This window comes from Antechinus flavipes, chromosome 3 (assembly GCF_016432865.1).
Source record: "Antechinus flavipes isolate AdamAnt ecotype Samford, QLD, Australia chromosome 3, AdamAnt_v2, whole genome shotgun sequence".
Classification (NCBI taxonomy): Eukaryota; Metazoa; Chordata; class Mammalia; order Dasyuromorphia; family Dasyuridae; genus Antechinus; species Antechinus flavipes.
This window is the reverse complement of record NC_067400.1, coordinates 236,724,961-236,738,960: the sequence shown is the minus strand read 5'-3', so window position 1 is coordinate 236,738,960 and position 14,000 is coordinate 236,724,961. Positions and strand designations below refer to the sequence as shown.

General features: G+C 32.9%; 1 protein-coding gene across 2 annotated transcripts in view; it reads left to right on the top strand.

Annotated features, from left to right (window-relative positions):
- AFF3 (ALF transcription elongation factor 3) overlaps window positions 1–14,000 on the top strand; it is a 658,463-nt gene that overhangs the window by 627,181 nt on the left and 17,282 nt on the right. For both annotated transcript variants that reach the window (XM_051984722.1, XM_051984720.1), the window contains exons 16-18: window positions 4,022–4,158; window positions 6,627–6,698; window positions 12,805–12,898. In XM_051984722.1, the coding sequence (XP_051840682.1) occupies window positions 4,022–4,158; window positions 6,627–6,698; window positions 12,805–12,898 (303 nt within the window). The remainder of the gene's footprint in view (window positions 1–4,021; window positions 4,159–6,626; window positions 6,699–12,804; window positions 12,899–14,000) is intronic.

Here is a 14,000-nt window from a genome sequence, read left to right as displayed (position 1 = left end):
AAATTACCGCATATTATGGCATAAAAACCTCACAAATAAGTGCACAAATACAGAACTATTAGATATCTTTTACTGACCAAAATGCAGTTAAAATTATATTCAATAAAGGGTCTTGAAAGAAAAGATCAAAAATTAATTGAAAACTGAATAGCTTAATTCTAAAGAATTTGTAGGTCAAATAAATCAATAGAAAATATAAAAGTGAAAGAAAACAGCATATTACCATTTGGGGGATATATCTACCAACACATGTTATGTTCACTTCTTTTTTTTTTTTCCTCTCTCTTATGGTTTTTCCCTTTTGTTCTGATTTTTCTTTCCCAACATGATTCATAAGGAAATCTGTATTTAAAAAGTTAATATACATGCATAACCAGAAAAAAAATAATCTGTTTTCCTGTATATTACTAACAAATTCCAATAGGAGATAGAAAGAAAGATTCCATTAAAAATAACTACAGTTAAACTATGGAGACTGAATGTGGATCAAAGCATAGTATTTTCACTTTTTTTGTTTGTTTACTTTTTTAAGAAAAAATTTTCCCCTTTTGATGTAATTTTTCTTGTATAACATATCGCATATGGAAATATGTTTAGAAGAATTGCACATATTTAAGCTTTATCAGCTTGCTTGTCTTGGGAAAGGAAAGGAAAGGAAAGGAAAGGAAAGGAAAGGAAAGGAAAGGAAAGGAAAGGAGAAGAAAAATTTGGAATTTGCAAAGGTGAATGTTGAAGACTTATCTTTGCATGTATTCAGAAAAATAAAATACTATTAAAGTAAATTAATTAAAAAATAACTATAGAATATGCAAACTATCTAGGTATCTACCTACCAAGGAAACATACAAGAACTATATGAATACAATTACAAAAAAAATTTTTATAATGGCTTTTTACTCTTCAAAATACATGCAAAGATAGTTTTCAACATTCACTCTTGCAAAACCTTGTATTGAAAATTTTTTCTCCTCCCTCAACTCTCTTCTCCCCTAGACAGCAATATAAAACAGGTGAAACGTGCACTTGTTCTAAACATATTTCCACATTTATCATACTGCACCAAAAAAAACAAAAAAACAAGCAAATAACAAAAAGGTGAAAATACTATGTTGTGATCCAGTCAGTCCTCACTGGAAATGCAGATGACTCTTTCCATCACAAAACTATTGGAGTTGGCCCTGAATCATCTCATTGTTGAAAGGAGCCAATTCCATCACAGTTGATCATCACATAATCATGTACAACATATTCTTTCAAAAACCTCAGTAAGTAAGAAAGTAATAACTGCTTATGGATGAGCTCTGCCAGTAAGACAAGTACCAAAATTTGTTTATTCAGTGCCAATCTAATGTTACTATCAAAGGATTACCTCAGAAAGCCAGAAACAAATAATTCATTTTGAAGAACAAAAGGTCAAGAATCTCAAGATAAATAGCAGAAAAACATTGGAAGAAAGGAAACCTAGTAGTACAAGATCTCAAATTATCCCACAAAATAGTAGTGATGCAAACTTTTTGGACCTAGCTTAAAAAAAAAATCACAAACACTATACAGGGGGTAAAAAAAACAAATTCAGTAACACAGTGACCCAAAGACCATTACTGCTACTACCGATACAGACTTTATTAATCAAAAAAAAAAATTGCTTAAAAAACTGGAAAGCAGTCTGACACGATTTCAGTTAGACTAAGGTCCCATACCATATTCCGCAATAAGCTCCAAATATCAGTTGATCAAAATATAAAAAATAATACCATGAATGAATTAGAGGAATATGGAAGAAAATGTCTTTTGCAGCTATCATAGAGGAGAGATTCATAATCAAAGAGCAAATATTTTAGAAGATAAAATATGAAGTTTTTGTTACATAAAAGAGTTTGTACAAACAAATCAATATGTTTAGAATTAGAAGGAGGAAAATCTTTGTAGCAAATGATGGTTGATCTTCAACATATATAAAGAAACTGATTCAAATATATAAGAATGTTAGGTAGTTGTCAATTAACAAATGGTCAAAAGATAGGAAAAAGCAGTTTTCTAAGAAAGGTATCCAACCTATCAATATCCATATGAAAAAATTACCAATTTTCCCCAAACAAATGCTTTTTTTTTTCCTTAGATGTTAATTGAGACCATAATGTATATGTCTTTTTCAGTGCCAAGCACAGTTATTTGCTGTACACCCACAATTATGAACATAGATAAAACATGTGTTTGCATGTATATGTGTGTGTATACGTGTGTGTGTGTGTAGAAAAACACAAAATAGTTCTTGGACCTGAATTACAAATAAAAAATTATGTGTTTACTGTTTACACAGAACCATTCTAGGTGCTGGGAATATAAATGAAAATAATGAATTCCTGTTCTCAGCTCCTATTCTATTTAGGGAAGACAATACAAGATTATTTTGATATTTAGAAATTCCTTGAAGTTCTAAGTGTTACAAACATATGTTACAAACATAACACTTTTCACAAAAGCTCCTCAGGAACAGGGTCTGTACAGCAGGATGAATACAGAGAGGCTTGGAGAGACTTACATGAACTGATGCTAACTGAAAAGAGCAGAACCAGGAGATCATTATATACTTCAACAACAATACTGTATGAGGATATAGTCTGATGGAAGTGGATATCTTCCATAATGAGAGGATCCAGTTCAGTTCCAATTGATCAGTGATGGACAGAATCAGCTACATCCAGAGAAGGAACACTGGGAAATGAATGTGGACTACTTGCATTTTTGTTTTTCTTCCCAGGTTATTTTTACCTTCTGAATCTGATTTTTCTTGTGTTAACAAGAGAACTGTATGGATCTGTATACATATATTGTATTTAAGATATACTTTAACATGTTTAATATGTATGAGACTGCCTGCCATCTAGAGGAGGGGGTGGAAGGAGGGAAGTGAAAAGTTGGAACAGAAGTGAGTGCAAGGGACAATGTCGAAAAATTACTCATGCATATGTTCTGTCAATAAAAAGCTATAATAATTTAAAAAAAAAAAAAAAAACCAGGGTCTGTATCATACAACCTTTGCCTCAGAGGGCCTAGAAAAAAGACATCTGGAATGAATGAATAATTCATAATGAATAATTTCTTAAATGCTTACTATGTGCAGTGGACAGAAGTTACCAATTAAAAAACAGTGCACTTCCTGCCTTCAAAGAGCTTATATTCTTAACAGGAAAGGATAACACAGATAGGGGAATATTGGATAAGTTTTGGTTAAATGACACAGCTGGTACGTGGAATCCTAGAGTAGTTAAGACATCTTTTCCCAGTGACAATGTCGGAATAAATTTGATTATGATTCCCAGAGGAAGAGGTGGAAATCAGGATTGCAAGAAGTGAAATGAAAGTGTCTTAGTATAGCAGATGGCAAGAAGGAGGTCTGAATGGTATGAGAAGTATGACTAAGACCAGCTAAGGCCAGCTAGATTTAGTAGATTGTCTTGCACACATATTAGATGCTTAATAAATCTTTGTTGAATTTGCTGTTGTTGAATTATGAATACTAAATAATTGCCACCTGTTATATGGGTGAGGTACAACTCTGCATATAACCACTTGCTCATGTAACTAAAATCAGTCACAATTTATGGAACATCTGTAGTAAAGAATGTTCTTTGAATTCATTTTACCATGCATAATATTTATTTTACATATGCACTGTATGTGTTATGCTGCCTGAGTGGTAAAAATAAGCTGGTAAATTTTGTGTACTTCCTGTAGAACCAGATTTTAATGAATAGCAAAACTCAATTAGAAAGCCTAAAATAATGACGATTTTTATTTGTGTTGAGTTTAGTTTGAAGGGCTAGGTAGTTCCATTTGCTCCATTTATTAGCAGTTTTGTTTTGTGTTAGATTCTCACTTTGAATTTAGTATAGCTTTTTCTCAGCTTCATTAACAGGACTTTTGAAACTCATATCTCAATAAAGCACATAAAATTCCATGAGAATGTTGATTTTATAACTGTTCTTAAGGGAGACCATGTTTTTATTCTGCTTTTTAGGTGGAAAAATTTGGAAAAGCTTTGAATTATGCTGAAGCAGCTCTGTCATTTATTGAATGTGGAAATGCAATGGAGCAAGGTCCAATGGAATCTAAATCTCCCTATACAATGTATTCAGAAACAGTAGAACTCATCAGGTAAGGAATTAGAAAGCAAGAATCACTTAATTATATTTCTTATTTGATTGTGTGTGAGATATAAACACAAAACATCAGCCACACTGCAAAAAATTAATGTTCAGTACAAAAAATAGTAACTCTTGGTGGGTGTTAATGGTAACTACTGAAATTGAATAACTTGGCAGGGGCACAAATGGCAACAAAGATATGCTATAATTCATCTTTAAATGACTGTCATTATTAGCAGACCTTATTGGAAAGGGTAACCACTATTGACCTATTCTTAAATATAAACATCTATAACATCACATTTTACTGTCATAATTTGCTCATATAATTTCAGCATAGGAATCTTAATGAAACCTCAAAATTTGAATTCCCTCTCTTTAATATCCCCTGCACTCCTCACCAGAGTTGAGATACAATGAGAAGATGAAAGAAGTATTCACCTATTGAATCAATCAATCTGTACCATTTTTTTTTTTCTTATGGTAACTAACACTAAAAGATGATTTGTAAGAAAGCATCTTGATATCGAAAGATAGAGCTTTAACTTTTCCTTTACATGTTTAATAGACCTATATCACTTAATTGATTAAAACTTTTGAACCTTTTTGTGCTTTTTGTCCTGTAATGAACATGCCTTTTAAACACTAACAACTTCCTAAAATTTAATGAAAAGTTTAGAATCACTCGGTAAATATTGTGATTTAACACTGACTACATCCTTATTCAATTTTATTTTTCTGTATTCAAAATTCCTAATCATTTTAAAAGAATAGACTTTTGCACCAGAGAGAATCTTTTTCTAATTCAACTCTCATTTAATAGATGAGGACACTGAGGCTCATATAAGTTATGTGACTCCAAAGTCACATTGCAGCTAAATGGCAAGCCTAGAACTACAGTTCTTCCCATGACAGCATACTTTGGAGGCAATAATCTCTCTAAAACACATTGATACAGGGGAAAGTATTTGTTATCAACTATATTACTATATACTATAAATATTTTTAGCCTTCATGATTGTCATTTTGGTATCAGAATACATAATTTTTGAAGACTGTATAAGATTGTTATGTGAGGTGTTACTGCCCTGTTCAAAAGAAAAGCTAGATATGTCTAATAACCTAAGCACTGCTGGTTTAGTTACTGCAGACCATCATGCTGCTTCAGTGTACAATATTGCCAACATAGTATGACAGCAGAACAGCAGCAGAATGAAGTTCTCAAAATTATAATCGTTTCTGGAATAAAAATTCCAGAATTTTTTACATTCCTTCCTAGAACTGTGGCCAGTACTATAAGCATGATATAATGAACCATTCATACTAATACTAATAATATAGCAAGAGTTAACATTATATAATACTATAAAGTGCTTTATATGTATTTGATTTCATCCTCAACAGCTCTGCAGAAGAGAAAAGTAAGCTGAGAGAAATTAAATTATTTACTATGGGTCACACAGTTATTAAAGAATCTGAGGCAAAATTTGAACTCTGGTCTTGCCAACTTAAGGTCCAGCAGTAGGTCCACCTTACTGCCCTAATTAAGACCATTATGTAGATAATCCAGACTACAATGCCAATTTCACTTTAACTGTCTAGGCAACGCAAATAAAAGACACTGGTTTTAATGATAGGGACAAGAAATATAATTCTCTCCAAGTTTCAACAAATATAGAAGTGGATTGAATGATCTCAAAAATTCTGCCTGTTAATTGGATGTTTTATTGAGAAAAATGAATAACTATGATTAAAGCAACAAATGGAAGGACATCCATAAAAGCCAGCAGCTTCTCATAACAAACATCTGTCGAAGTAAAAATATAGATTAAAATGTACCCAAGACACTTATACTGCTGTCAGAGTATGAGTTACAAACAAAGAAAAGAGGAAATTCAGACATTTATCTAAATGTAAGAGATGAGACTTCTCTTGGTTGCAAGCCTGGAAGTATTGAGCATTGCCTGTCTTCAGTCAAGCTACTCAGCAGTTCAGCTGTAAATTGAAATTTGTTACAGTAGAAATGTTACTGTTTAAACATGACTTATTCTTGAAATAGCAGCACTCCTAGCTACTTGTGGTATTTGAACTTGTATTATTAAAAAACAGAAAGGGGGCAGCTAGGTGCCATGGATAGAGCACCAGCTCCAAAGTCAGGAGGACCCAAGTTCAAATCCAACCTCAGACACTTAACAGTACTTAGCTATGTGACCCTGGGGAAGTCACTTAACCCCAATTGCCTCAGCAAAAAAAGAAAGAAAGTACCCCAGTGAACATAAAAATCATTCTTTTGGTCATCTTCATAATGTTAGGCCTGCTGATAATGGAGCAGCCTCAGCCAGCTTTTAAGAAAATTGTAGCAAATACTATGTAAAGCCCAGAAGGAACTGGGAGATTTGCTCTTAACAAAAAGCATATTCTACTGTTGACATGGAATAATTATGTTTACTATTTTTACTTTTTTTTTTTTTTTTGAAGGTATGCTATGAGACTAAAAACTCACTCAGGCCCAAATGCCACTCCAGAGGACAAACAATTAGCTGCATTATGGTAGGTATATCATCATTCATTTGACATCTTTAGTCCTGTCAGTGGTTTTCTTTTAAACTAGGTACTAAAAATGCCAATGAGAGGTACTTTCTGTCATCTCTCATGACCTCAAGAAAGAAGATTTTGCTTTGGAGGGTAGGGGATTCCTAGAACTCTTGAATGACTTATGAATGGCTAGTATTCTACAGGTGTGCTTGAGCGATTCATAATGATTGGTAGTTGGCAGGTCAGGTCTAGTTCATTAAGGTTATTAGTTTTTCAGCATTTGATGGGTCTGGATTTTTAATGGCTTATATACTTACTGTGCCAATGTCCATGTAATTTCTTTTGTGTTTAACATTTTAGGTGCAATCATAATAACTCACCTGTTGTTTTACATGTAGGATTAATTTAGCAGAACCAAGATAATGCTTCAAATTAAAGCCCACCAAATTTAAAATCAGATTCATTGCGTTGTTTTTAATGTATTATAAATGCAAAAAAAAAGTTTGAAAAGATTAATAAAATTTAAAAGGACAAAAAACAAAACATTTAAAACAAGAGGGAGGAAATCTTAGAGAAAATTTTTAGACTTCAATAAGGCAGAGCAAAAGAATTAGCAAAGAAAATGTTCTTGTTTGTGTCCCATGTCTGTTTTACCTAAAGTTATCACCTTTAATTTGTTTTCCTTCCTCCTTGGTAGAAAACACCTTCCATATGAATTTATAATACCCAGAGCATATACAGGTCTGGTTCTGCTCATTTAATATTATATTATCTTATTTAAGTTTCTTCTCATGTGCTTTATACTTTTTATAATATTATGATATTCCTTTAAATTATAGCAGGTCATAAATACAGGGCTAGAAGTAACCCAGAGACCCCCTAGTCAAGCTCTCATGCACGTATTTGTTCTCTCTTTACCCCTCTCTCTCTCACACTCTCTTTTTCTCTATATCTCATTATACACACACACACACACACACACACACACACACACATATATACACATATTTATTCTTTAAAGTTCAATAGATATTTGATCTCAATGATGTGAATACTCTATCCCTCCTTTTGCTTCTTCATCTTCCATAAGTAGTCTTCTCAGAGGATCTTTCTCTAGGTCCTGGTTTCAGGTACATAAAAGTAAAGCAAATGACATACATCATTTATCCCTTATCCTTATTCATATTTATTCCTACGTGACCAGCCCACCACCTTTTGTTGTCAAACATTTCTGACATCTTTTATACTGTTCTTTTATATGGTTACTCATTGGTAATAATTGATGGCCTTTCACCTATCCATTGCCTTTTAGGGATACCCCAACTTTAATTATTAAGCTGGCATTCCATGACCAGGAGCCATCATCAGAATAATACCAGTATCTAAAAAATATAAGTCATTGTTTCAGAGAGAAATCTGAGGGATTAAAAATATCATATAATTTCTCAAAGTCAGGACAACTCTTCTCCTTTTTGTTTCTGAGCTCAGAGCATTAAGCCATTCACTCTCTGTCCAAATTATACACATGAAAAGATCAGATTTATGAATTGTCTATCTAAATATTTCATAAACATTGTTCATTCCCTTGATTTTTCATGTGTATATCATAACCATATTTCATTTAATTGAATATTCACGTGGATAAATAAACAAAACTCAAATTTAAATATGTCACTCACACATAGGCACACTTAGAGGACCTCACCATCTTAGAATGAAAATTCCTTTCAAATAATGATAGTTTTCTTTTTTTGTACTTATATTCTTAGTGACAAGCACAGTGTGTGGTACATAATTGATTGCTCTATGAGGAATTCCGCCTCCATGTAGACTTTGTAGAGGATATGTGTTATAACAATAGCAAATGGAAGCATGTTTCCTTGTTTCACATCTTGCCTGATTCCAATTTTATTGTATCTTTTAAGGAATCCCATATGATCTTGATAGTATGCATAGAAGACATATTGATAGAGGAGAGCCTTGAAAAGGAATATTTTGATCTACTGAAACAAAATTTTGAAGTCAATAAACAATAAGGTGTATTATGCACATCCTTCAGTCTTTTATGGGACTGGTGAAGATAAGATCTTCCATAGAACATCATTTGCAAAAGTCTGATTATTCCCTTATCAGACCTTCATTAAACATAACTAAATATATGTAATTATTCTATTTTCATAAAGTTCAGAAAAGTTCAGTTCAGAAAGCTGGCATTTTAGGCATTATTGATATTTTTCTTGATCACTTTTGTTTTATTTTTGGACTGGACCTCAGATTTCACTGGTAAAAGGAACTCCCTCCAACAATACATATCGGTGCTTTCTCTGAAGTGTATAGTTTTAATGTTGCCAGACACATTGAGATGTTATGTGATTTGCTCATGTTATGCCATATGGCCTGTATATGTGATTCGAAATTTAGTCCTCTGTCCAAGTCACCTTTTTATGTAAAGTCCAAGTTCTTTTGCAGACTTTATCTTGCCTTCTTCTTGATAACTTTGGAAGTGATTCCTTAGTATCCTTAAAATTAAATTGTATACCACGCAGAACTTGTTTGTATGCTTAATCTAATCCAGCTATTCTTCCCATCTGTGTTCTTTAATGCCATTTCTACTTGCTCACATACAGACTTTGGGAACTATGTGGTGACTCCTCTCTCATTAATAAAGGAAATGGTTTGTTATAAAAATCTTTACAGATATTTTCAGTTTTTTGTACATTTATTGTCCCTTTATGTTTCATCCTTTAATGTATAAGGACAATTTGGCTTCCTTGGGTCTATTGCCAAATTTTCTATTTTCTTTTCCCACATTAGCCATTGTCCCAAAAACGTAGGTCTTTTTCTGAGTCTTGAGTCCCTCTCCTATGAAATGCATGCCATGCTTCATTATCCATCCTCTCAAATTAGGTCATTCTTAGAGTTCTTACAAATAAGTTTATATTCTGTATCAGTTCATTTCTCTATCTACCTAGCAAAATCAATTATTTACTGGGTGACATACATTATTTTGACCTCCTTATTGTAGCACTTGATTTACATATTTAAGTTTCAGTAGAAAAAGTGTTTATTATTTTACCTAGTTCTTCTTTCTTGGCATCAGTAACTTAATTTGAATAGTTCACATTAAAGTTGCCTCATTTGTATCTCAGATCATCTCATTTTTTAAAATACTTTCTTCCAACTTGGTATTTACAGCTTCAAATCCAATTTGATATTAATAAATAAGAAATCCAGCTGTACATAAACCCACTAATTCAGAAAAAAAAATTCCTATATACATTAACCAGTCATTTCCTGTCTGTTAAAAATATATGAAGTTTTTTATAATAATAATAACAATAATAATATTTGATTCTCTCCATGTTCGGTATCTTCCTAATCACCATTCTTATGTCTGAAAAGACTTCTTTATAATCTACAAGCCTTTGTCTTCTCTCTCTCTTTATTCCTGAACCACATCTTATTACCTTTTTTTGTTTGTTACTTTGCCCTACATCTATTTTTGCATATTAAAGTATATATTGATTTAGTTTGGAAGGTGTCATTAAATGTTTCAGAGATTTTCACTATTCATTTTTTTATAATATATGTTGACAATAATCTTCAGTTATTTTCATGGTAATCTTTTTACTACTATAGTTCACATTTGATCAAATCTCCCATGAAATAATGTTTCTTGTTTTAAATGCACAGTAAAACCAATTCCACCAACTTCATTATTTGCCTTTACAAAAGAAATCTGTGAACCATTTTTCCCTTTAGCTAAATTGTCTATTGGTTTTATTTATAGTGAGAATATCAAGTCTGATAGGATTCATTTTCTTCGATAGTATTTCCACTTGTTGGTCACTGGACAGAGCTTATATTTAGTGTAGCACCAGCTAACCTAATCGTGGTCTGGAACTCTGGTGATTCTTGGCATCCTCTCTCCTTTTTCTGCCATTCTGCCACCATCATCACTAGAGTTGTCAGAAGGACCTTTTTGTATTTTTCTTTATTGTATGGGTCATCATGGGCAAAAAATTAATTGCCAAGTGGTTAGCCTAGCATGATGGGCCTCTCTGTCCTTAGGCTGATCCTTGCAATGCAGATCTAGTCTGGTGCCAAGACCATACTGAAAACCTTTCCAACTTGGTAAAACTTGCCAGAGTTTTTGTTCGTCTGGCATAGTCTTTAGAAACTCAGGCTCTCCTGTTCATTGTAACAAAGTGGCAGACTAAGACTTTATGGAACAAAAAAATTAATGTAATATAATTTATACAGCCATTTTCCAGTTTTTTTTTAATTTTTCCTGTTTTAATAGAGTATATGTCAATATTATTATATAGGTCTTCTTTATGATGTTTTTTAGGATAAAAGTCATAGCAATGCAATTAATAAGTGATGTTATGCATAATTTTGTGACTTATTGCACACTGCCATTTGCCAAAATATTTATGCCAGTCTACAGCCCTACAACCTCTTTAGATTGCTATTTCCCACAGCTCTGCCAACTTTGCTTTTTGTTTTGTGTTTTGTTTTTTGTTTTTTACAGTTCTACAAAGTAGTATAAAGTACCATTTTTCTGATTATTAAGAAATCTGAATTTTTTTTTCCTTATGGTTAGTATTTTGTAATTCCTTCTTCATAAATTGTCTTAACTTGTAGCCTTTGACCAGTGTTTGATGGACTGTGTTAATGCCTGTAAAACTATGGATCCATTTTTTACAAATTCTTTTTCTAGATCTTTTTCTGCAGTACTTACTGTACATATTTTCCAAGCCTACATATTTTAAATTAATTTTAATAACATCACTTTTTGTTGTTTAAAATCTTTTTATTGTTGCAAGATAAAATGTATTTGTCTTGTCTTCAATGATTTCTTCTGTTAAGGTTTATCACCTTTTGATAGTAAAATGATTTATTTTAAAAATATTTACTAATACTCATCCCTTGGAGCCTTACTTTCCTCATTTGTAAGTCAAAGGAGTTGAATTGATTGATCTCTAAGGTTTATTTCCAACTCTATAAAGTTCTGTGTTTTTATGTAGTGTATAGTCATTGCATTAATACAATAACTAATAATGATGATAATGATAAATCCTGTGATCCTATCATGTCCAAAATCATACAATCCTATGTAGGGACTTAACCTACATAATGCACAAATATGACTTCTATTAATAACAGTGATAATGAGATAACAATGATTCCTCCATCCAGACTTCACAGGGCATAACACCTCACATACCTAAGTCTTTTAGGGGAAATTATTCCATATTTTTTATAAACTTCAAAATAATTCCATTGGCAGATAGTTTCTATGTACAATTTGTGATAAAAATAAAAAGATAAAATAACAAGATCATCAACTCCTTATGGACTGGGAGATCTCTACTATGATCCTTCAAGAAGATATTTCTGAATTGTGAATCTGATCATGAAGAATTGCCTGTAAAACTACAACAATAGATGATTGTGCCATAGTTGGTGTCCCAGTAAATGCTAGAGCCATTTGATTTATAAAAATATAAGAATAGTAAACTAGATAGTGGGAGATAGACACCAAAGAAAGTACACATTTTTAGAAAAAGACTATGTTCTTTTCCAGCTTTAGGTAAACTACTCCTAAAAGTACTAGATTAATTATAAAATGAGGAAAGAAAATTTGGAAGAAAAGTTTTTTTTTTGTTTTCAGCAGAAGAGATTCAAAGTCAGTTAAGCACCTGAACCTGTTAGTGTGAGAAATGGACCTAGCAATTTCCTTACACTGCTTAGTATCCAGGAATTTGTTTCTCTTGCCCTGTTCAACTCACTTTTTACAGGGAGATACTACCCTCTAGTGGTGTAAAGGAGAAACAGAGGTAATAGCCCCAAAATTCACACTCCTAAAAAAGGATTCTGAAACTGATGAATGTATTTTATTTCAGTAGATTATTTTATTCTATTGAGCAATCACTTAGGAAGTTCCGGTCTTTTTGAATTTAACTTTTTTAATGGTAGGTTTGACTTGGAGCTTCAAAACCTCAATCTATAACTAGTAAGTGCCATGAAACAAGTGAAATGTTTGAAGATATTTTTCTAGTTTTGTCTGGGATTTATGGCTACTCTTAAGACTGATTTTCTTTTTTTTGTAATATAGTTATCGCTGTCTGGCTCTCCTGTATTGGCGAATGTTTCGACTCAAAAGAGATCATGCTGTAAAGTATTCAAAAGCACTTATTGACTATTTCAAGGTATTATCTTGCTTTGTAGATTGCTTGTAATTTGACATGATTATAGAACATACTGTATATTGTTTAAAGATCCTGGTGAAAGTAAATCTGATTAGACAGAGAGAATCCATTGCTTTCAGGCAGATGACAGTTTATTCCCTGAGTGTATATATGAAACCACATCATGATCCAATCCCAAAGTTTTAAGACTGAAGACACATTAGAGAAGTCATCTAATGTGTATCCTTATTTTAGGATAGTCTATGCCTCTCCTTTCCTTCCCCTGCTAACCAGTGATATTCCTTAAACCCACAAGAAAAAGATTATACACCTAATCACTCAACATCCTGTTCCAACATTTAACCATCCTGCAAGACATCATTCCTCATAGCTAATCCAGGGGCGTCTTTCTACCCTTTATAATGCTTTGCTGTTTTTTACCTATGTGATCTTGTGCAAGTCATTTCGGTCCTCTGCTGCAGTTTCCTTTCAAATGAGAAATTTGGGCTAAATGAGCTATAAGGCCCCTTCTTGCATACCATAGCAGCAGTTCCTTCATCTGGTATCATTCCTATCAGAGATCCCTATTGACTCATGGAGAAGCAACTCTTTTGAATCTCCTATGAGAAGAAGAAAATGAAGTATTCTCCCTCCTAATCTTTTTCAGAGAAGATATTCCAATCAATGAGGACCCTTTAGGACAGGGTCAACCTTGGGGAAGGAAGGTAGCTAGTATGGAGGTGCTCCCCAAGATGTGACAAGCCCAGCCATGGATTCATCAATCAACATGCACCTCTCTGGATGTTTAGGAGTAATGGCCATCTAAATCTGTTTCCTAGCCTCAGTGGGTAATTTTGTCATGCATATGTTGGAGCCCACATGAACCATTAGTGGGAGGGAGAGGGGGAATATTCATTCTGACTATTGTCTTCATAGCATACAGCTAAACAGTCTATCCAAAATAGATTTCGTGTTCCGAGCCATAGTCAACTAAATGATGTTTTTCTCAAATGAGAAGGGTACTAGACCTTACACAGTATGGTTGTAGGAAGATGAAGTCAAAGTCAGAAATGTGGCAAATGTTTTGAACTTTGATACCTAAGAGGAAACTCTGAAAAGAGTA